The sequence below is a fragment of the Microchirus variegatus genome (genome assembly GCF_963457635.1).
Source record: "Microchirus variegatus genome assembly, chromosome: 11".
NCBI classification, from domain to species: domain Eukaryota; kingdom Metazoa; phylum Chordata; class Actinopteri; order Pleuronectiformes; family Soleidae; genus Microchirus; species Microchirus variegatus.
The window spans coordinates 20,807,239-20,833,020 of record NC_139812.1 but is presented as its reverse complement, the minus strand read 5'-3'; the positions used below and the strand labels follow the sequence as shown (position 1 = coordinate 20,833,020).

The 25,782-nt window shown below is 40.8% G+C and overlaps 1 protein-coding gene across 1 annotated transcript; it reads right to left on the bottom strand.

Annotated features, from left to right (window-relative positions):
• Positions 1-606: 606 nt before the first annotated feature.
• On the bottom strand, positions 607-22,133 carry insyn2ab (inhibitory synaptic factor 2Ab; the record flags this gene model as incomplete). The annotated part of the gene is made up of 3 exons (XM_083898046.1): positions 607-793; positions 14,264-14,335; positions 20,971-22,133. The coding sequence occupies 3 exons, from the start codon at positions 22,131-22,133 to the stop codon at positions 607-609; spliced, it is 1,422 nt and encodes a 473-aa protein (XP_083754172.1).
• Positions 22,134-25,782: the final 3,649 nt, after the last annotated feature.

The following is a 25,782-nucleotide window of genomic DNA, read 5'->3' as shown; positions in this document are numbered from 1 at the left end:
TAATGGTGGCCTAACGTCTGTTTTTATAGCCCCTTATTGTCATCATGTCCGCTTGGTGTTGACACACAGAAATGATTCAAATAGGTTGAATCCTTATAAAAATATAACAGACAGCTTAGTTTGTGTATGTGCATGAACACAGTGTAAGGCCGGGTTTACTGTAAGTGCAGCTCCTTGTAGAAACCAACGCTCTACAGTGTTTTCAAGTTGGATAGCAGCAACCGTTTTTAATGCCAAAGGCTGCTTTTTATACATTTGTTTTTTTTTTTTACATAAACTCCATTTAAATAACGTACATCTTTACACAGCTTAGAAAAATACATGTATCTGCTCACCTAGGGTTTTTTTTGCAGGTGTGTACCGACGCTCTCCGGCAAACATGCCAGAAAAAAAAGGTTTGACAGAATTTAAAATGTTTTTTTTTTCTTTCTTTCTTTCGCGTCCCCTCCAGCTGACTTTGACGTGCAGTCTCAACTCAACGGAAGCCTCGCGAGTCGATTCCTCCCCTCGGAATATTTCTTTATCCGTCTTTGAGAACAACAGGGATAACCAAAAACGTGCCCACAACAAAGGCCATTTTTTTTTTTTCCCCAAAAAAGCTTCTATTCAAAGGAACCAGAGTTTCCAGCGTGCATGCTTTTTGGACTCTGACTTGGACTTGCGTTTGGGAGTGGACGTGAACACTTCGTTGGGGTAAGGCAGAGCAGCGGGACATTGTTGGCTGTCCAGGGGACAGAGTCTCTTCATCAGAGGCTGCAGCTTGTCCTCCTGCTGCTTGAAGTCCAGTTCAACACTGTAACACAAGGCACAAAAAAAAAAAAAAAGGTAAGCATATTATTTGAAGACGGGAGATTCTTTTGACCGAGCGCAAAAAGGTTTCTCAAAGTTTGCTTTTTTTAAACTTTTTTTTCTTCAGAATTGACTTAGTGAACAGTTCAAATGCCCTGACAGACGCTCCCTGGCAGCACATTTATCTTCGTGGCACACATTCATATTTCAGAGACCATGTGTATAATAGACTTTGTGTATAATTCCATTGCATCATCTCACTGTTTTTTTTTTTTTAAGTAGTCGCGCGGCTTTTCCTGCACAGTGAAGATAATGTTTGTATTTTTAGAACAACTGCTTAAATATGGGTTACCCCCTGACATTAGATGTCAGTGTAATCCCAGGCTGTTTTTTCTTTTCCTTTTTTAAAAAAAAAAAAAAATGTGATATTGTTCTGGTAACTTAGTTGATCTCTCTCTCTCTCTCTCTCTCTGATTAAATCTCTGAGGCGTGCGAGATGCGTGGGGCTAAATCCCATCCAAATGAAACCACTGAAAGGCCAAGCAGACCTTGATTTACTGTCTGTGTTCAAGCCTGAGAAGAAAAAAAAAATGCACTATTATAAACCATCTCCTTTCACTGTATTGCTATTGATTTGTAGCACTCCTCTTAATGTATTTATGCCTGGTGTGTGCACATCATTGTGGAGAAGAGGTTGTCGACAAATTACAGTCCTGAACAAATTTAATTTCCTGTTGCTTGTCATTATTAATTTAATACCACTCGTTTATTACCATTTCTTTTCAATACTTGACTTTAACATACTTTCAGGCGTGGTATTAATAATCTATAACCCGGGCTCATCTTGATGCGAAAGGAGGTCATATTTAGTGACTGAATTATTGGTAGGTGTCTTTTGGGCCAAAAAACGTCAATAAAGCCAATAATGGAGTTTTCACTTGTCATTCAGTGGTGCGTCGCTATTTAAATGACAAATGCAAGAAAACTGGAGGTGAGGATCTGCTTGTGTGCCCTCCTAGCGTGCAAGCACACCCCCCCAGTGGGCCGGGCTGTTTGGGCAGTGAGTGTAAAACAGAAGAGAACAGAATAAAGAATAATAATATTAAAAAAGAGTTGGAAAAAGCAGTGTTTAAAAAGCTTTAATGGAGTTTGCTAGTCAGGTTTTTGGAGATAGGATTAAAGGTGCCATATTTAAGAATGTGGCCAAAAACGGTTACTACATTGAAATTCAAAATACCGAGGTCTTTTAGGTTTCGTTTTCTGACATAACTGGCAACCCGTGGTCGCTCGGCAGCTGAGGCTCTACTGACTGCAATGATTGGTAGACAGCGGTAGGTGGCGCCACATGGCAAAACATGATATCAAAACATAAACACGATTTGCAGTCTGCAGAATATTTTTGAAATGTAAATATTTTGGCTGTACTGTTGTTGTTGGTGAGTTCAGTTTGTTATATGAACATTATTCCTGAGTCTCTGTGACATGTTAGGAGGATTTTTATGGCCAGTTGCTTTAGATTTATTACATAATGCACCTTTAAGACTGCACAGGATAAGGAATTGCACAATTTAACCTGCTTATAACCCATGAGGAAGATGAGGAGCACTGGAACAAGCCTTATCTAATACTGCAACACTGTCTTTAGACCAGTTTTTGGTCAATAATGCAGTGGCTTTCTGCTGCTTTAAGATAACAAAAGGACGAGCTACCTACACAACAACATGGACACGGGGCATGGAAACCACAACTGAGTTGGTTGGAAAACTAGCACTGACTCAATGAATCCTACAACCTGCATGAAATCTGAAGACCTGAATAAAAAGCTCTGCCTTGCAGACAAGGAGAGGACTTCTTTGACCTTGACGTGTCAGATGTCATCTCTTCCCAGACAAGTAGATGTTAAAGCACAAAGCTTGTGGACTGATAGAAGAGCTGCTTTGATGGGCATCGTAATTAGCTCGCTGAACGATACGCCATACTCAAAGTGACATAATGAAGTCTGGGAACTGTCCTCACCCTTGAGATAAGTGTCAGTTAGGAGCACGGCTCTATTAAAGATTTCAGCAGAAATCCCACCGTGCTGTATAGTGCTTTGCTCCTCTTATAGTTCCTCATGCATTCATTCATTCATTCATTCATTCATTGTCTAGCGCTTTATCCTCCACATGAGGGTCGCGGAGTGCAGCCTGGAAAGTCACACTGACACCAACGGTCAATTTAGAGAGTCTGAATAAACTCGGTGAACCTGTAGAAAACCTTGTCTTGTATAAAGTACTTGAAAGCGTAAAGTAAAGTGAACGTATCTTACCAGAAAATGACTTTGGTAGAAGTTAAAGTCACCTTTTAGAATATTACGTGAGCAAAAGTCCTGTAAAGTACCTGACATTTACTGTACTTAAGTATCAAAAGTCATTCTCTGATATAGAACGTCGGCGTAAACAAGAGAGTAAACAACGAGCCGCTGGTGTGTTTACCACTTGGAGCCGAAATCTACGGCTAACAGCAGAGCGGCTAATAGCTGAGCGGCTAACGGCTGGTGCTGTTAAAAAACAACTAGCGACAACAAACAGGCATTAAGTCACCAACTCAACTTTTATTTTGTAGTAAAGAGTAACGAAGATGATTTAGGGAAATGTATCGGAGTAAAAGTAAAAGCTGTCACATATATAAATAAAGAAGTAAAGTACAGATTATGTAACAAAGTTTTTGTACTTCTTTACATTGCAACAGTGTAGGAAAACCCACGCACATTTACTGTACTTAAGTATCAGAAGTCATTCTCTGATATAAAACGTCGGCAACGAGTAAACAACGAGCCGCTGGTGTGTTTTCCATTTGGAGCCGAAATCTACGGCTAACAGCAGAATGGCTAACAACTGAGCGGCTATTTTGTAGTAAAGAGTAACGAAGATGATGAAGGGAAATGTATCGGAGTAAAAGTAAAAGTTGTCACAAATATAAATAAAGAAGTTAATTACAGATATCTAACAAAGTATTTGTACTAACAAAGTATTTGTACTTCCTCACCACTCTCTGAATGCTGAAGCCTGTATCTCAGCAGAACTGCTGATTCTTGCTTTACATCTTCTCTTATTCACATTATTAAATGTTTAATTTCCTCCAGGTTTTTTTTTTTTTAATCTCCATTTGTACCTTTTGTTTTCAGTTAAAAATCTCTGTGTCTTTACTGTTTGAAATAATGTTGACTTAACAGAAAGCAGAGCCGAATCACGGCGGCAGCAGCAGCAGCACAGAGAAACACACAGAATAGCCTCAGCAATTATTGAGCAATTAATCACTTGGCAGATCACTGCAGCGACTGTGCAACGCTGTGGGCAAATGCCTCAGTAGGAAGCCAAAGGCAGCACTGTACAATGCGGGTGGCACTGTGTGAGTAGGTGCTCCAGTGAACAAAAGCCCCGTATATTATGTGATATCATCGCTGCACAAAAACAGATTGAAGGGGATGGAGACAGGGGTTTTTTCTAGGGCATTAAGCAAAGCAGATTAATCATCTTTTTTATTTTTTTTTTAAGTGAGGCGAGTGCGAGAAGCTGTCGCTGTGATCAGCGGCGAGCCGTTTGTTTGTCGGCATGTCGTGGTGTGCTGAGCACCATTCGGTGATTGTAGCTCCTGGGGTGGTGGGGGATTTTGCTGCTGTGAGGTGTCTTTTTAGCGCGGAGAAAAACTCCATTCATACTCGCTGCTACTGGCACCTTTCAGCGTTAAAAAAAGTCATTTCTCCTCCTGTGATTTTCCCTTTCGGCCATTCACAGTTCAAAGTCTCCACTTGACAAAGATGAGTGGTTGAGGCCTGATATAGTGCAACATCCAAACTACATGATGGGGGCGTCGCAGTAGACAAAAAACCACCAGAGAGTGACAGTTGTTTCCCTCCGCTGACAGGAAAACAGTTGAAGCGTGAACTTCCCAAAGGTTATGCTAATCACATCCACCATTTCTTCCCCATATCGTACGCACGTCAGATATAAAAGCCCATTCCTGTTGTCTATCACGTGGTTTGCTGCATCGCGGGCGCGGAGTAAAAAATGCAACCTCATTAATGAGAACAAAACAGAGAAGACAGTCTTGACAACTGCTCACCAAAAACAACCTCGGCTCCGGCGTATCAGTGTGGGACACGGGTGCTAATTAGCTCCTTGCATCTTATTACATTCATTTCCCCCAAACCTAACTCTTCTTCTTTTTTTATCAAAGTCATTGTTAGCGCCAAATTGGAAATGCTGCATTTTATACGTTCCATCAAACGCTGCCTCAGATGCTTTGATCCAAGCATGTTTCAGACTGGGTTTCCCTGCCGTTTCCCTGCAGTGACTCAGCGGTGGGCCATGTGTAATTTGCAACTGATGCTTTTGTAAATCTTGTTTCAAGTAGAGATGCAAATGTAGATGTAAAGCAGCAGTTGGGCAGGGCCGGGCCAGGGCGAGGAAAAAAATAAGCTGATTGTCGGGGTTTAATTTGCAGGTTGTTAAAATGCTAATGTTTCCGGGGTCATGGTTCTCTCTTCCCCGAGCGCTTATCATCAAATGAGCATGGACAGAAACACTTTTTTGTTTTCCAGATGACTCGAGGCAATCTTTCCATCTGTGAGACGCTCTGCTGATGTTGACACTTGTTTAATTGTGTCCATTCTCTGACTGTCCTTTTAGACTCACTTTCCCCCCCCCCCAGGGTTCTTTGCGGCATAAGTAAATGTTGCCAGTGCTAGAGCAGAAAATCTGTATGTAAAATAGTGGTCGTGGTCGAAGCCTGGTGCAATGGGACAGAATTAGAATTAGGACTTTTCATCCTCTCACTTTACATTATACTGCAGTAATTAATTGAATTATTGATCAATAATGCAAAATAAAAGTATTGTGATGGGAATATTCAGAACAAAAAGTCCACACAAACTGCTTTATAGGACTGTTTTACCAAAACTATTGACAAAAAGAAATATTGTCCACTGCTGATATTTACCATGACCATTTTTTATGTAATATATTTGCCTGAATCGATGAATCAATTCGTTGTTTGGCTCATAAAATGTTTCCCCAAACCTCTGATTGTGTCCAAAAAACATATTATGGCTTTCATAGTTATAGGGAGTAAAGAAACCAAAACATATTCTTATTTAAGAAGTAGCAAAATCAGAGAGTGTGTTTCCCAGGCAGAAACACGTTCAATTTACATTAAACTGAGGCTATTAATGGAATTATTGATCAATAATACCAACAAAAAAAATACATGCATCACTTTGAGGGACTTTTCAGGGCAAAAAGTCCATAGAAACGTAATATTATATTCCTTTATAGCAGGGGTGTCAAACTCATTTTCACTGAGGGCCACATCAGCATAATGGTTACCCTCAAAGGGCCAGATGTGACTGTCATACAGAATAAATGTAACTAAATGTAACCAAATATAATGTAAAAAAAAGGTAACTACTCTGTAACATATTGCTAAATAGCGTCTTTCTGTATTTTTTTACTTATTCAATTTCACTCGTCGCATGATGCATGATAAACTGCGATCGAGTGGCAGTGCCGTCACTTTGTGGGTAATGCAATCGCCATGCATTGTGGGAAATGTAGTTTATGGTCAACGCACGCCTTAAAGCAGCATAGACCTATTTTAACACAGATTTTTAAGACCAATTAGTCACTCGCGGGCCACATAAAATGACGTGGCGGGCCACATCTGGCCCCCGGGCCTTGAGTTTGACACATGTGCTTTATAGGATTGTTTCACCAAAATTATTGACAAAAAGAAAGTGTGGGGCTGCAACAAATGACCCAGTTTTCATTAATCTGTTGATTATTTTCTTGATTTATCGTTTGGTCCAACAAAATGTCAGAAAATGCCAATCAATGTCGGAGTTTCCCAAATCTCAAATGTCTGGTTTTGTCCAAAATGTTACAGATTTGATTGTGATAGGGAGTAAAGAAACCAAAACATACATTATTACGTATATTCTTTCTTTGAATCTTTTGGTGCAAAATGGATGACAAACTGTGAAGCATCTCGCCGAGACTGAATCATTGCAGCTCTTGGCCTAATTTATCGACCATATAGATTCAGCCTTTTCTCCTCCTCCATTTGTATTCTCCCTATGTATGCCCAGTTTGTTGCAGTGATGTATGAGATGCTGCAGTATGCTGTGGAGACTGTCAGCGCGCAGCTGAAGTCTGGATAAAACCCACAGATTGACTACCTGAGTGCAGTAAGCTGCTTCGGTCACAAATTTATTGTGCATGGAGCGGCAGGGGATGGAGGGGGATTTGGACAGTGGTGAAATGAAGGGCTTTGTCTCTGGTGCTGCTCATCTTGGTTACAGTTAGTTGCCATCTCACCTCAAAGGGTCAGTAATCTGTTGACTACCAATTTGGATTGTTTTCACTTCCCTTCTTTGTCCTTCCAAGTGATGCGTCAGCAAGGTTATTTGTTCTTTTGCCGTATCAGCGTATAAACGTAGCAGATAAATCGACTGTTTTATATTGAAAACAAGGCTGGCGATGAGATCATACAGTGGTTTATGTAAGTAATGAAAGGTGTTTTATGCGATAGTAAAAAAAAAAAGTACATCCAAAATAAGTTGCAGATCTAAAAAAAAGCAGAGAGAGACAATGATAAAAAAGGTATAAACACAATTCCGTCTTAGTCAGTTTTTGTGGCTGCTTAGTTTTGCTGGAGAATGCTAAACGCTACTATTTGCAGACTTTAAGATATTTATGACAACTGCTTTGGCAGAGATAGGGCCGTGATAGATAACCACCTTCCTTGCCAACTGCGGCTCCTCGCCATCTAATGACAGTCAGGAAAACCGGTTCGGTTGAAGCGCAAAAAAAAGAAAGAAAAAAAGATACATAAAAATCAGCGACTATTTACTGATGCAGGGCTGTGATGAAATGGTAATCTTCCACTTGATTATTTTGCCTCAGGACAATCTTTTCTCCTTGTTGTGAAGCAACTTTTTTCAGCCAAGTTGCTTCACACAGGGTTGGCACACGTTGTCTCATCTAAATATGATTAGGAAAATGAAGGGGAAAAAGGGGACTGATATATGCCATAGGGCTTTTCTCGACTGTACAGTACGCTTCTTGAGTCAGTCTCACAAATTGCCTGACTGTTAAATCTATAACGTCCACCCTCTCAGTTCATTTTGACGCCAGTGTACTCCATTACTCCAATTATCTGCAGCGAGACGTAATTAAGCCGTTGGTACAGTCAAAAGTACATGATACGGGCGACAGCGACGCCGTTCGCAGCCTCGCTGCCATTTGTTCTCGACACAGTTCTTCATATCTCGACATAACCAGTTTAAACCATTACCTTGAAAGCAACACTTACAGTAATGACTAAACCCATGAAAACAAATCACTGGGAAGTCCTTTCAGATCAATACAGAGACACACACACACACACAGGTTTGTGCAGTATTCAAAGTGAGGACCCTTATTGACATAATGCATTCAAGCCCCTTACAGTAACCTTAACCATGACAACTAAATGTTGTGTCTAACCCTAACCTTAACCCTAACCCTAACCCCAATTCTAACCCTAATTATAAGACCAGGTCTTAACCCCCCAAAAAGCCAACATGTCCTTTACACATGTGTTGGTCCTCACAAAGCCACAAATAAAAGAACACACAGCCTTTGAACCATGTGTTTTCCCCTCACCTAAACCATGACCAGTTAATGCTTAAACCCTAACTTCAGCCAAACTACATTTCAAATCCAGTTCTTTAGACACAAGGTTCTGCCTCATTAGGACCAGGATTTGGTCTCCATTGGTCCTGAGAAGGTCGGTGTTTATGCTAGAAAATGTTCTAAAGAGGTAACAAATTGTGCAGTATTCAAATTGAGGACCCTCATTGACATAATGCATTCCCGAGCCCCTTACAGTAGCCTTAATCATGACAACTAACTAAATGTTGTGTCTAACCCTAACCCTAACCCTAATTCTAACCCTAAAACAAGGACTTCACCCCCAAATAGCCCTTTAAAGATGTGAGGAACAGCCAAAATGCCCTTTACACATGTGTTGGTCCTCACAAAGCCACAAATAGAAGAACACAGCCTTTGGACAGCCCATAACCAGTTAATGCCAAACCCTAACTTCAGCCAAACCACATTTCAAATCTTAACCAGTTCCTCAGATATGAGTTTGTGCCTCATTAGGACCAGGTTTTCGTCTCCATGTTGAGTACTGGTCCTCAGAAGGTTGGTGTTTATGCTAGAAAATGTTCTTAAGAGGTAACACATTGTGCAGTATTCAAGGTGAGGATCCTCATTGACATAATGCATTCCCAAGCCCCTTACAGTAGCCTTAACCATGACAACTAACTAAATGTTGTGTCTAACCCTAACCCTAACCGAAACCAATTATAAGCCTAACCCTAAAACAAGGTCTTAAACCGCAATAAGCCCTTTAAAGATGTGAGGACCAGCCACATTTGGTCCTCACAAAGCCACAAATAGACGCCTTTGGACAGCCCATAACCAGTTGATGCCTAACCCTAACTTCAGCCAAACCACAATTCAAATCTTAATCCCTAAACTGAAACCAGTTCCTCAGACACGAGGTCCTGCCTCATTAGGACCAGGTTTTGGTCTCCATGACAACTACTGGTCCTGACAAGGTCAGTGTTTATGCCAGAAAAGGCTCTTAAGAGTTAACAAATACAAGTACACATGCACACACAGTGCAGTTAAACAGGAGGTGGGTATGGTAGAGTGTGTACACAGTGTTTGTGTGTTGTGAATCAAAATCGTCTAATTCTAGGACTCCACCAAACAGCGAGGTCCTGAATTATGAACTATTGAGTGTTGTTGCCTGGAATGCCCTGCAGCAATTCAGGTCAGGTTTATTATCATCTTTGCCGTGGACGTGTTCTTGTGCGTTTTTTTTTTTTTTGCAAGCAGGATTAAACAAAAACGTACTTGAATCAATTTGCTCAATGAATGATTCAATGAAAATGTTGTTCAATGACCTATTGATGGGGATTGGAAACAGTCATTTGTCTACTCTGTAACTTGAATTATATCATGAATTTTAGAAGAGTGCATTGCAGGAACTGATGGTGCGGATAAAAAAAAAAAAGAGAAAAGTGTAAATCAATTATTTACAGCTGTAATATAAAAGAGCTAACCTCTGCAGTGTTAGTGAAGCAAACAGCTCAGATATTTCTGTCTAATTTAAATCATATTTTCATGAAGAACAATCATTCGCAATCACATCGCATATTTCTAAAATTTGATCAACACTGTTGTCATAATTATATTTATTAATAAGCATTGCTTGGAATGGAGAACACTGTGTTTTCAATTTCCATATCAAACAAGAATGAGAAAAGAAAATCAGACTCTGCAGCAATAATCCACCTCATAGCTTATTGATTTTCTTTTGTTTCGTCCATCACCTTTTCTCCTCTCTCATTTCTCCACACAAACACACTCAGTGAAACTCTGCCAAACATTAAATTTTAAAGCCGCCGAACACTTTCAAAACCTTTCCCGTTTCCTACATTCATGCTCGGCTGCTCTCCTTTGCCAAAAAAACACTGCAGGTCTCGTAGAGTGAACATGGAAGACACCTGAGGCAGAACAGAGCTGTCACGCTTTAGTCCAGAATTTAAACAAATATTCTTATTTAAGATATTCAAATCCCTCCCCCTCCTCCACCTGCTGCTAACTAAACACACACATCATTAAATAATTACTTTGGAAATGAATTATATTCTATCTAATTGTCCATTATTTTGATAGTCAATCAGATTTGAGTGTTATGATAATAATTAAAACAAAGCTCTCTGATGAAATCCTTCAAGTTGAATCATTTAGGTTTGGTTTACGGGCAAAACAAATCATTTTGAGGTTTTGCGAAACAATGATCGACATTTTTCAAGACTTTTTTCTTTTTGTTGGACATTTTACGGACCAAACAACTCAGTGATAAATTGACACATTAACTGATAACAAAAATATGTCCCACTTCTTGAGATTAGTCATGCGAGGTTAATCTCACTTGGGTGGAGCTAGCAACTAAGCAAACAGATGAGTCAGGGGACTTAGTTACTTTACTTACTACTTTAAGTTACTTTAGTTTACTTTTTTCCACTGTACAGTGGGCTCTGCTCTGCTCGGCTCTATTCTACTCGGTTTGGTAGCGGGTACATGATTTTCCATTACTTCATAGTACCTCCTCAACATGGGCACAGATCATCAACACGGCTGCACAAAACTGCAGTTCTTTTCTGTGCACTGAATCATTGGAATCGGTTCATTAAAACGTTCAAATTTTAGTTAATTTCTTTCCTGCTTTCCTCTGACACAAGCCACTGAACTGAAATTATGGCTGAACGATGATTCGGCTCACGGTCGCCATCTTTCGGCGACTCTGTTAAATATTGAGTTTTTAGAAATGTCCTTGCTAGGTTGGAGATTAACGCATGCGTTCAAGATTTTTAAGTCTTTTAAACTGATCTACGGTTTGGCATTGATCGGTTTGATTCTTGTGTCTGACGTCGCACTCGTGACTCTTCCAGTGATCAATCGGTGGCCCGATTGACCCCTATGTCGTATATAGAACCAGAAATACCTTAACACACACCTTTTAGATGCTTTGAGGTCATGGCTGTCCATTCAGAAGAATGGTTTCACTTGTTATCTGCATTTTCACAACAAAACAACACCCATCACTGTCTGATTTTCCTGATCGGCTAAGAGATCATTTGAAGTGGATCTTGGGGTGAATTCCAATTCCTTGCTTAACCTTCAATCTTAACCCTCAATCTCAAAAATGCGCGCTACCGCTAGTGCAAGTGCTGTCCCGATTCTCAGAAAAATTAAGTTGAGGGGCAAGTTTAAGGGCTGTATCACCCTCAATATTGAGATTTTTCCGAGACCACCCTTGGGAGCAAGGGCTACCCAGAATGCATTGCGTGTTTTCACATAACAAAGATGGCGCCGAAAGCAGCGAAACGAGTACAAATCTTCGTTAATAGAGATATAAAAATGATGAAAACCATTGTATTATCTTAGTTTATTATGGATTACTGACGTCATTGTTGCGTAACATTTATTTTTATTTTACGATCTTTTGTCAATAGCCGGCCGGTGCAGACAAGTGATCGTTTGCCATCGTTTAACTTTTCAATAAGCCGTGGTGTGTGGTAACTGTCAGCTGAATATGTCCGTGGTTGTGGTATTTGTATGAGTATCATCTTATAACTAACTGACAACCTAATAACTTGACTGACAAACAGATCGTAATAAATAATCGTGACGTAAATGTGTTCTTCTTCTTCTACTTTTTTGGAGTTGACAGACTGGACGCAGCTTTCGCGTTATTCTGCCCCCCACAGTCTGAAGACGTATCTGCATTTAAGGGGTGTCCCATTTCTAAGTGACAAAATAACCCTCAACCCTTGGTTTTGAGGGCCAGTTAAGATTAAGGGTTGAGCTTGAGGGTTAAGATAGGAATTGGAATTGGCCCTAAGACAAAATCACTCCCAGAGCGGCCTCTAGTGGAGACCACGGTAATTCATTCAAACAGTCTGATGCGCACCTTGGCTGCACATTTTAAACTCAAATTGGTTTTTAAGTTAAGGATGATGGACACACAGTGCACAGAGCATCACTGACAACCACCGGCTAAAACCTAAGCCGGCTCTTTCTGTAGAACATCTCTGCATCGCTGGCTCACAGCTTACCGGAAATAGTCAGGCTGGCTTATTGAAAACCGGGAAGAGACAATGCATATAATCAATTCTCATTTCCCTTTGCACGGGTCCACTGCAGATGAAAAGAAAGAAAGAAAGAAAAGGTTTTGCCCAAAGGACGCATTTTTTTGATACGCCACAAGTCCCCGATGGTATCAAGACCCCTTTTTGTTCTTGCGATATCATGAAATATCATTGACGATGTCTTAACATCCCTTACCGCCCTGCTACTTTTCCTCTGAGGCTTCCTCTGCGTGGTGCCAAGTTTTAAACTTAATGAGTACAACACCTGCTCACGAGTGGAGCGGCATCAACATTTGATCATAAGCATAATCAAGGAGCTGCTGTTAGAGATCTCCCACTGACACAGTCGGGGAGTGGCTGGACATGAATTCAGATGCCAGAGAACATCCCTGCGAGAGTGAGCCAGGACTGAGACGGGAGGTGGTCAATGAGGTATGATAGTCATTGAGATGCACTGGAGAATACATTTAATTAGAGGTGATGGAACACGGCGAGGGACACAGTCGGAGGAGTTTCTCCCTGAATAGAACCTTTTTTAATTAGAGACACTTGTGGAGTGAGAGAACTTTCATTTTATATCATAATTGCGCTTATTTTATTTGCTGATTAGTTGCTTAAAATCAACAAAGTAAACAAGACATTTACCCAGATTGAGACGAGACAATTCAGTAATTTTCAATTTCCAAGTGTTTTTAACCCCCGTGTAGAACATGGAAATGATGTTTATGCCTAAGTGAAACATCCTATTATCTGAGAAATTGTGAAATTGGTAACTTAAATTAGAGTTTTCATAAAATAAGACAAATTAACTCTCACCCCTCGTCTCAAAACGGAAATTTAAAAGCATTATGCAGGCTGTTAACTTTAATTTATTGTTTTGATTTTCTTGGTTTCACTCAAGTCCATGTGACAGCAAGTGGCATAAAGAGAGTTCCAAACATCTTTCAGTTTCCTTTTTTAAAAGAACAAGGTAACAGCAGAGAAGGCTGTGGATTTTGAAGTGGCAAATGACACCGGGTCACAGCTAGATTGGATTTCCCACCTGCTTCTGAGGCATTTTTCACTGTTGAACGTGTGATATCACTTGTGTCTTTCTGTCTTTGTGACAATACAGTGGTTTAAAAAAAACTGAAAAATCACAAACATGACTGGTTAGACGTCACAGAAATAACCTCGTATTTCATGTTATTCACCCTCGGTAAGCCATTATCAATATAAACAATCAGTGCATACACTACTTTAGTGAGTTAAAGGGCCACTTCACCCCAAAAATATACAGTTTTTTTAATCTAATTTCCAGAGAGATAAATGTGTTATTCGATCTGACATACATGTCTCATCCCGAGAAACAACAGAGGAAGTTGGGATTGTAAAAAAACAATAAAATTGACAAAAAGTCGACATCAAAGTCACTTCCTGCAAAGAAAATAAAAGCCCTACACTGATCTTTACTGTGATTCTGTCAAGTTAAAACAAACAGCAGCATCATAACGACTTTAAGCCTTTTTAAAATTTTTATGATATTCTGATTCTTCTTTACTGGATTCCTCTCACTGTGTCACACACAATCTTTGATTGAAATCACATTCCGTAATTCTTTTGCGTCAATTCAGTGTACTGTATGTATAAGAAATTGCCCCCTAAACACCTCTTACAAGCATCGGTTTCACAAGCAAGCGTTTAAGACACAACATTAAGGAACGCAAAGAGAAAATGGAACCCCACCTGTAAATGATGCACGCGCTGTTTCGACAAGTGTCACAATTTGCTGTGTCTTGTCCCGTTCGGTAGGTGAGCCTGTGGAGAGAGAGAGAGAGAGAGAGAGATGAAAACATTGGCAGAGTTCCTCCAGAGACGAGCGCGAGCTCCACGTTTTAACACCCGCGGGCATCAGACATCAGCTCGATTTGTTTTTTCGGCAACGTTGCGTTTCACCCCGTGTTGTTTGTTCCTAACAGTCGAAAAAACGCAGCAGAGGTTTCTCACACCACAGATTTAGTGAATGGTGTGTGTAGACTGATCTGCTGATCTGACATCAAAAGGATTAACTTGTTCGGTCAAGACGTAGTAAAGACATCTGTATTCTGCAGGCAAAAGGAAGTTAAAAAAAAGGATTGACTTATAAATATTATATTGAAATATTGACTTAACAGTTTTTCCCCTTCACCTATTGGACGATTGGAGCTTAAGTTACCAAATTTACATTATATATTATTGAAGAAGACCCATAACTAGCAATTAAGACCATTAACTTACCAATAAAGTGTTTATTGACATTATAAATCAAGTGAGAAGTTCATTTTCACATAGGCTGCCATTGAAACAGACCTCTCTTTTTTTTTGCCACCAGTGGAGTCGCCTCTTGGTGATTAAGTGCTGCTTCAGTTATACTTATTTTCAATTTCAGTGCGATTTGCTTCAGAGATGGCGGTGCATACGAATGAAAACAACCCCGATAGAACACAATAAAACAGAGGCACGATGAAACACGGCGTTAGCAAAGTTGATTGAAAACAATTTCCCACTCAAATGTCATAAGAAGTGTCATTAAAGTTGAATGAGAACAGTGCTTTTGCACAGTGAACTCTGGAGAGCTTGTGTCTCTGTCCAGAAGGAAAAGACAGACATACATTTTACACCCTTGAACTGTTCGCTGTGCAGCGTCACGGTCTAAGAGTCAAAGGACGTCCATAAAGGACATCATGACTGACAGAGGCTCGTGTGGAGGAAACTCAAATCAAATACAAGGCGACAACAGTCGATGATCTTCTTCATTTTGAATTTCTTCCGCTGCAAGTGTGCGTATTGATATTCAGGCTACAGTACTGTATGTGTGTGTCACTGCATGCAGCAGCAGCAGGCTGCAGTGGTACGGCGACGAGGGGGGAGGGGCTGGGTTACAGCGCTGCACATGTAATTGCTTGCTGTTGCCGTAGCCCTTTTCCGCCCTGATGGATGACATGTGGTGGGGGTTGGACCTCAGCTTTCACAGTGACATGAGAGGTGACCTCACTGGGGGGGGGGGGGCAGTGTGGATCGAAAATGCTGATGGGTAGCTCAAAGTCAACAAGTTCATCCGTCCTGCCCTCCTCTCAAATGAAGTCTCACGGAACAGCTGTGAGCAAGGACAATAACTCACTGCGCCGATACGGTCAGCACTAGTGCTTTTCCTGTTGCCTGGCTTGTTCATGTACATCCCTGCAATTTAATCAAATCACATTATACTAATCTTGTGTTTTTTCCCCCTGCATTTACTCAATATAAAAAAAAACAACAAGTTGTCTTTCATATAAAGGGTCAAATAAAGTGGCTTTTGTGTGGTATAAAGTCACACAGAATGGTTTCATATACATATATATGTATATATATATATTTATATACATATTTATACATATATATATATATATATGTATATACATATAAACATATATATACATATATGTATATATATATATATGTATATACATATAAACATATATATACATATATGTATATATATATGTATATACATATAAACATATATATACATATATGTATATATATATATATGTATATACATATAAACATATATATACATATATGTATATATATACATATATATGTACATACATATATATATATATGTATATACATATACATATATATACATATACGCATATATATACATATATATGTATATATACATATATATACATATATATGTACATATATGCATATATATATATGTATATGTACATAATATACATATATATGTATGTATACCAACTCGTTTGCAGCCATCTTGCTTTACTAGCGCAATGTTGTCGTTTCCTCCATGTTACAGTATGTTGACATAAAAAGTGCGGGATAATCCTACTAATTTCTTATACATATATAAGTAAGTAGGAATGCAGGCATATCTACGGATATTTGTGTGTGTGGATACATATCATTATGATTTATAACATTTGAAAAAGATTTCATCATTATCACTGCCAGTGCTGTTGGTGTCCTGCTTTGATGTGTTGAATAACACATTCTCTAAGCTGACTGTTTGCTGTCACAGATTCGCCGCCGCGTCGTTCACCCACGTCAGCGGTTCTGTGACGTGTCCTCGTCATTCTGCTTCCACTGTCCCTCCCCCTGCCTGTGTGTGCCTGCGCTTGCCTTTGAGCTGCATGGTATTTTGTGTGTCTGACTGATAACCAGCGAACAAAAGCCGCAGTCGGGTCCAGGTCACTTCATCCCATGTGGTGTTCTGCGTCTATTCCAGGTCCTTTATTCATTTTTACACGGGACACAGCGCGGAAATGAAAAGACCAGCTTTGTGATTAACATTTACAGTTGGCTATTAATAAGTAAAGAGCTTATCTGCATATAATTGTGTCAGTGGAATAATATTATGGCAAAAATTTGCATGACTCTGAGTGATATTCGAGGGAATGCAAAAGTATTCAGCAACGAGGAAGCCGGTGGTCTACTGCTCCCTTAGTCTGAGTTACTTTTGAACGCTGAAGTCACAAATTAACACAACAGATCGAGGCTGCAGTGGACCACAAATATATAGTGGACTTTGAGGAAAAAAAATCACTGTTTTATTCAATGGACTCAGGTGCAGACAAATGAATGGCGCAAACTTCAGCTTCCTGTTCGAAAAGAGCCGCCTTAAGGCAAGGTAAAGTGGTGAACAATGTAGCATCCACTTAAGCTGCTGATTTAATTAGGTCAGCGTTTTTGTTAAAAGGCTAAAACGTTTGTTTTTTTCGACTGTTGTCTCAGGTCATAGCTTTGTTTTTAGCTGAGCTCACAGATGCCCTCTGAGCACAGAAAACAAACAGCGCACAATCACAGCTGTGTAACACACTGACTTTGTTTTAAGGTCTAGGGTGTGCTATTTAAAAAGTGTTTATTGGCTTCAAATGAGTATTCTACACAATGTGCTCCGCCTGCAAAAGATCCGCAAGCATAAATGACAAGAAAAAGTGGAGATATTTTTGAAAGAGTGCTTACATTCTCTCTGTGGTACAGAAAGGCCACCGTAGTTAGTTAATGAGCTTTGGAAATCAAAGCCTTGTCCCACACTGGAGGATTTTTTAAAATCTGACTTGATTTTAAAAGCGTGGTCCTCAGACACAACGATTCAATGTTTTAATCCCGAGAAAGCACAGACTAACTAGACCACACACTTGGTGCTTAATCAAAGGATTTCAGAGAGGAGATTCCAGGGATTTGGGATCTCGCAGAAACCCAAGTGATTTAACGTGACTTCAGAATGTAAACGGACATGAACGGTTGGCGTCGTCAGTTAATAGCGATGTTTTGCGCGATGAAGTCACACGGCTGGGAAGACGGAATCAACTTGGCTCTGTACAAGTTACGGTTCTAAACAAAAGTACGAAACATCCATTTCATATGCTACCGTTCAAAAGGCTGGGCTCACTGAGAAATGTCCTTATTTTTTAAGGAAAAACACTTTTTTTTTTTCAATGAATATAACATTAAATTAAACTCTATACATTGTTAATGTGGTAAACGACAATTCTAGCTGCAAGCGTCTGTTTTTTAATGGAATATGTACATAGGTGTATAGAGGCCCATTTCCAGTGTTCTAATGGTACATTGTGTTTGCTAATGATGTTAGAAGGCTATTGGATGATTTGAAAACCCTTGTGCAATTACGTTAGCACAGCTGAAAACAGTTTTGCTGGTTCTTTGACAGAAAGCAAAGTTTATTATTTCTAATCTTGTCAATGTCTTGACTATATTTTCTATTCATTTTGCTACTTTTTTGATGAATAAAAGTGTGAGTTTTAATGGAAAACGCCAAAAAATTGCATAGGTGACCTCAAACTTTTGAACGGTAGTGTACAGCAAACGTGTTTAATACGTATGATCTGGAAATTGATGTTAAAATTGTGTCTGTTAAACCCAGATAATTTGTTCAAATCAGCCTGAAATTGTAAGACACCCAAAACTGTTGGAAGGGCCAATTATCCTCCAGTGCGGGGGGCAGGCTTAAGGGATGAGTCCTCTGTTTGTTGTAATCTGCATATTCACCATTAGACGTCACTAATTCATACACAATGGACCTTTAAGAGTGCGATAAAAGCCCCCTTCAAAAATTCCAAACCAACATTTTAATGTTGCAGTTCCCTTTTGCGCAATGTCATCGATAAAGAATCCAACATTTTGTGTGACTGTATCAAACTTAAGAAGATATGAAACAGATCACAGGGAATTTAATTATTTCATGTTTGCACGGAGATAGGTTTCATTTTTGGAACTGCAACACACGCAGCGACAGAAAGTGAAATCCCCCAAACCGAGAAGTAGAAGTAATACTGTTATTTTGAATGTCAATAGTGAAGTGAGTAAAAAAACACTTGTGAATTGTGTTTGTTCCCCAGTCAGTTGGAACAGCGGATAATAATGTGTCACTGCGTGTGTGCTACTAATGCTACGGACAAATCAGCGAGCGGGGGGAGGTTTTATTTGCCTTTCGGTTCATCTGAATGTATCACTTTACAGGAAACTATCCGACTGTTCAGCCGTGAAAAAACAGGCAGGACTGTTTGTGCCGACACGTCGATGGGAGGCAGGTTTTTTTTGTGTGTCCTGTAACTGCAGCTCCTCTAATAACACTGAAAGAAAACAACGCAGTGGAGGCACTACAGAAGGGACAGGCTTTTTGTTGAGATGAAAGCATAGGTGTTATGAAGCTGCACTAATTGGGCCTCTAAAAGCAAAGTTCCCCCCCAGAACAAAACTGTGGTACTTTGTTCTCCACTGGATGCGGATGAGGCTTAAACGCAATGTGCTTTGCATTTCGATGCAAAGCACAAGTGCATTCTTAGAATTGCATTACTGTAAGAGTCTGACAGTGTTTTTAGGACTTAATGAAGCATAGTGATACCCTTTTCCTTCAAAGGTGCATCTCTAATAAAATATGAAATATAAGGCATTATTGGAGGCTCTGAGATTAAAGTAGAAAGAGAAACAGCACTGAGGTGTATTTTTGAATGTGAACTGAAAAGGCAAATACCCCATTACACAGTGTTAGTTGATTATCATATAAAGTTTTATTCAGTCTAGGCTTTATGAACCTATGACTTTTCCTCTATTTCCAACAGCAAGTGAAAGTTTGCACTAAGTGAGTCCAAGTCTCCCAAGAGGATGATGTCTTATAATTCTCCCGCACCACAATCCGTTGCAATGCAGTAGGGCTGCAGCAGTTATTTGATTTAATCTGTTATTAATCTTCAACTCTTTTGATAATCGATGAATCGGTCTGAGCGTGTTTTCAATAATTGATGCGGCGTGGGAGTGAAGTATTGTTTTTAGTGGCTGCCTGTGCTTCCGCACTTGGACTTCTCAATATGACCAACAGAGGCCGACAGAGGCTTGTTGCGTGCTATTTCTGATTGCCTTGTTTTGGTTTGCGGACAAAACGAGACATTCGAGAACGTCATTGTCTCCAGGTTTGGTAAACACTAATCACCATTTTTAACAACAACAACAATCGTATAGTTGCAGCCCAACAATGAAATATCTCAACATCCACAGCATGGAAAGCTGTGAAATGAGAAACCTTTGCTACCTGAGCTTTGCTAAGTCGCAAAAATATTTATATTTGAAACAAAATTCATGTGAAATTGAATGATAGCTAAAATCACAAGATGTTTCTGTTACAGTGACGCTGCAAGGGTTCACAGTGACTCTGAGACGACAGGAACGAGATTAAACCATTCACAGTAAATATCTATATGGAAAATGCGTAAACATTTTTGATGCCGACTCTGCAAATGGCATTTTGCTTGGGTTTGATGCAGTTGTGAAGAGTGCAGTCCCTGATGTATTATGTCATGCAAGTATTTTGCAAACACCAAAGATGACTCTTCCACACTCTGCACACACACACACATCCTCTCAGCTGAGAGCGTACAGAGGGACTAATGTGTATGACAGGGCATGTTGAAACATGTTTATATTTAATTCAATATAGTAGAGTAAATTATAAAAAAAAAAGGCCTCACAAAGGTCACTTTCCTTGGGGTTTTCATGTAAAAAAAGAAAAAATAGTGATGAAAGGTGAGAAAAGCCTATAGGACCCTTGAGTAGTTCCACACTCTTAATCTACATGAATATTTGAGTTTAGGTCATGTAGCCGCTGAGCTTTGCCGGGGTGTCACACCTCCCTCCCTGGGTCTTATATTGATCTCACAATGCGCCTCTCCAGAATCCATCTGAGTGAAATACATCAAAGCGACTCAAGAACTTAAATCAATGAATATCACTTAATAGAAATCTGATGAGGCAATAAAAGGTCAGCAGTCAGACAGTCATACAGAATTAAAAACACGTTCTGTTTGCGAACAGTTAACACAGTGTGTATAACACACGTTTGGTTGCGTGGTGTAGAGAGAGGTCTGTGTTGTAAATCTCACGGTACTCACCCCTCTCTCTGTGCTTCACCTTTCTCCAGCTCCTGTATAACTCCAAGCAGGACCTTGATGGTTTCCTGGCTGGAGCTGATGAGGTTCTCCATGGCCTGCAGCTGTGCTTTGATATCCTTGTCTCCAGATAAGGACATTATCTGCGGACTGCTCCCCATACCTGGGGCTCGCGTGTCTCCTGCAAGAAAGCCCTCATCGCCCCAAGCTGTTTGCTGGAGTTTAGAGGAGGCTGACGCATGCCTCGTCCGATGCTGCCCCTGCGACTGCACAGAACATTTGGCGCTGTGTGGAAGTGTCTGTGACTGCTGCTCGTGTGACTGTGAGCCCTTTTTCCGTTTGCAGCTAACGGAGGGACTTCCTAAAGACTCCACTTTCGTCAAAGTGTTCCACGCAACGGGGCCCGAGCCCTTTGACTTGTCCACTAAAAACTCCGTGCTAGCCAGCTGTCTCTTTGAGGACGTGCCAACGTCCGTGTTTTCTCTGGATAATACCTTGTGTTTGCTCCTTGTCCCGCACCCCTGGTACTCTTGTTCACTTTTGGACGGAGGGCTGCTCAGATGGCTCTCTTCTGAGAAGTGCGAATCGGGGCACGAGGGTCCGTCCAAACAGTTGGCACTGGAAAGCAAATCCTCTGTATCGCTGCTGTCATCAGTGTGGTGAAGCAATGCTTTGGTCTGCCCCACAATCTTACCCTTGTACTGAGAGGACTCCCCGGTAAGTTGTCCGTCCTCACCTTCTGTCTTTATGTCACTCAAAAACCCGTTGTTTTGTCCTTTGTAATCTTCCACCAAAGCGGTATGCTTAAACGTGTGTCCCTTTTTCCTCTCAAAAGGGAAAGTCTTGTACCTCTTGGTAAGATCCGGTGAGGTCTGGACGCCAGTGCTCTTGGTCACATTTGGAATAGAGCGTCTGGCAGGCATGGTCATGTATTTTCGGTGTGTCACTTTACAGGAAATGGATCTGGAGTGTCTTCCCTGGTACTCGTTCTGAGCATCGCAGATATCTTTGAAGCGCACTTGCAAGGCCTTGTTCCTCTTCTTCACCTCGTGCTTGCCTGATTCGGGTCCAGACTGAGTGTCGAGGCTGTGTGACGGGTCTGCGTCTGAATCGGAGTCATCTGAGTTTGAGAGAACAACGCATTTGATGTCCTCTTTGCTCACCATATTTCCTGAAAAAGATGAAAGATAAGAGACTCAGAGACTGCTTTTTCTGCTCTGTTATGATGACCCCAATTCAATTCTTCTTCCTGTTGGGACCGTAAACTTTATATTCTAGCAACACATTAGCTCGCACAGATCAAACGGCTAAAGCACAGTAGGGGTTAGGGTTTATCAATACATGTAGTGGCAATGTGTCAAAGATAAAACATCAAAACACACAAATGATATCAATTTAGACATGTCATGTATTCTATTGTTTCTTCCTTTGACATGGCGGCTATAAATACTGTAATAACTAGGAGCTACAGAGAGGAAAGCATGAATCAGTTATATCCAGAGAGAATAAAATCACAGTGCCATAGCTGCAGAATTATTCAAAAACAATTCCCCAAATGTGGAATAACTTTAACCTGTGGATTGTGGTCACAGCGTCCTCTCGCTCACACTGATGCCTGGAACAGTGTTGTAGGGTAAGTGAATGTACACAGGCGTCAACCTTTTGCATAAAGCCAACAATGTTTCCATTTAATTTGATTCCAGCCGACTTTCTGTGCGACTGAGACACAAAGCAACGTCTAAGGAGCGATCGTATGAGGTTTCCTTATTGTGTTTGCTCTGTGCTTCCACCATTCAGACGCTATAAGCTTTCCTCTATCTGTCAAAGGCCCATTGTATACAACTTACGGGACATCTATTAGTCGAATTGAATACATTATTCAAAATGGTGTTTTCATTAACGCAGAAGAGCGGCTGTGATTTCATTACCTAACAGATTAATTACACCTCTTCCACGGAGTCCCCTTTCCTTATGTTGTAGCGCTGTTTGTTTCCGCTGATTGCAATATGCAACCTCACCCCTAGATGGCACTAAATCCGGCACACTTACCATTTAATGACCCCAATTACGCGCCTCAAATTAGACACCGTTTTTGCATTAACACAAGGTGCCGAGGTGACAGATCACTTGCTTGACCTCATTAATCTTTCGACCATTTAATAATTGCTATTTATTATAATTGCTGTTCATCAGAGTAACGTATGTTAAGTGTGTGTGTGTTTAAAGAATATTTACAGCGCTCGTGGTTGAGTTATAGTTCTCAGTTCTACAGACCTGGGTTTTGAATTCAACTTTTTAGTGGTAAACATAACTTTTCTTCTGGCTTTTCTTTTTTTTTTTTACAAAATGCACCACTTGGCAGTAGTGTGAGTGTGTCTAATCGTCGATCTCCTCGTGGATCACTGCAACTTCTCTTCTTCGAGAGTGAGTAACTGCAAATTAGTTTCTTTAAACAAAACATACGGGGGAATTTGCTGATGCCGAGCACAGGAGAGCCACATTTACATTTATTCTACACATCATATTCAGCTATTTGTGAGGGGAAATATTCCAGCTCATACACAAGGTTAAAGTGACGGTCTCGATTTACTCTGCACCCCCTCTCCCATCATCACGACATCTGAACAGCTAAGCTCCTGTTCTCCATGCTGCACTGATACCCTCAGCTGCATTCAGGACCAGCCTTATGTTTACTGCATCTGCACAATCTCCCGTTGTTGTGTTTGCGTTCGCTTAATAGTATTTTCCCTGACAATCTTTTGCAGGTGTTTTGTTCTGGAATGGCCGTAGTGTGGATATTTGTGTTGTGCCCCACTAGGCGTATATTACGATATAATATACTGTTCCCGCTGCAACTCTCGGCTCCGCGGCAGACAAAATGGCCACACGTGCAGAGATCTGTGGCTCTCGCTAGACTCCGCATAAAAGCGTAAAAAGTATTGAGCTTCTCCGTATGCGTCCACCTGTGAGCTCCCCGCTCTGAACTCCCCGGAGGAAATTTATGATCATGACAGACATCACGACAGGCCTTTGCCGCACTGAGTGGACTGACGAGGTCAGAGTGTAGTACACCGAATATAAACTGTGGGAGTGGAGGATAAATCAGTTCATGTGAGTGAGATGACGGGGCCACGCGGTCGTGAATTGGGAAGCTTTGTTGCCTCACAACAAGAAGGTCACTGGTTCGGATATTGTATATAGTCTGAGTCAAACTATCAGCTGGGATGAATGAATTCTTACATACATTAACTTGCATTTATGGTCAAAAACCTCCTAGTTGCTGCAAACAGCCGCTCTGTTTCAGACTGAAATCTCACCCCCAGAAGACAGAACCGTGTTGTGATTGGCCAGCCAACGAGAGCTTTCCCAACTGTCTTGTGATTGGCCAGGTACCTGGAAGTGACGTAATCAGCACGTCAACTCTCGGAAGCGCAGCTCCCCCCTCTGGAACGGTGGATGCACTGCTACTCATTATCAAAACATTGTTTTAAAGGGGAAGTAAGTAGTTTATAGTGCCATCTAGAGGAGAGGCTGAAATTTACAACAAAGAAACTGCTCCTCTGCTCACCCCCTCACTTCCCTGAGCGCTACGGTATCCTCAGCCGGTCAAATGTCGTCCTCGTTGTCTTTCACGTGTCAGCAGATGAGGTTCGTGAGGCGAGGGAGAGGGCGAGCTACCGCGGCCGTAGCAGACGAAGTGGAGAGAGAGGAGGCGGGACTTCCGCTACAAGTAAAGAGACGCTTGATTTGTTCTCTCGCGTTTGTCCTTACAGTCTCCAGTAGAAACATGGCGTCTCGCTGCTAACAGTGGCAATGCAACCGCGGCCCGCGACCATGTTATTTTACATGACTTTTTGAAACACTACGAAAATGAAACAAAAACTATTATACAGCGACTAGACAATGCAGGAGCACATAATATGTATAAAAAAGTGGATTTTGGGTTATATAAACCCATAAATACTACATAGTGTCCCTTTAACAGTGTTTAAAAATAGCTTCATCACGACTCCCCGCCGCAGTCCCTTTTATGACTTTGGACCCAGAGTCGGAAGACACTGTCGCTCGTGAAACACCTCCACAAGGGACGTTATTCTTCTTCTGCGGTTCAATGCACGCAACCGAATGTGCCCGGACTAGAGCAGGAGGATCTGCTGTTCAGGAGACGGGATCCTTACTTTACGATTCCAGGCTATTTCCGACCACTTGCAAAGCGTGAGAATACAATAAAACCCGTTGTTCTCAGCAGTGGCTTAACTGTTTGTTTCCAAGTTTTAGGGCTTCATAAACGAGGATAATGGCGCAGATACACATCAAAAACAGCATTCATTGGAACTTCTGGTCTATGGGAGCTTTAAACTAATTTATAATAAAATAATTAAAAAAAGTTTAGACTCTTTAGAAAAGTGTCAAACATTTTCTACCGTGTGCTTTAGGATACGCTTCACAAAGCTTTAATGAATTCATTCATGCATTTTTGTAATTGAGAACTGCAATATGTTCATGTGTCTCATACAAAGCATAACTCAGATTTAAGATACACGTTAATTAGTCGTTCGCAAATAGTTACAGATGCCACCGATGTCAACGACATTGCTCGGTTTAGACTTTTATGCAATTATTCATAAACTACACATGACTTTCAGGGCTGTTTTGTGTTTATTGATTCCCTATGCGGGGGGGGGGGGGGGGGGCTTTGAAATCAATGTCCATATAATCAAATTAGAAATATTGCATTTTCTGTCTCATCTGGGATGGAAACACATTTCACAGCCAGTGCGTGGGGTACGTATAAAGCAGCGAAAAAAAGGAAAT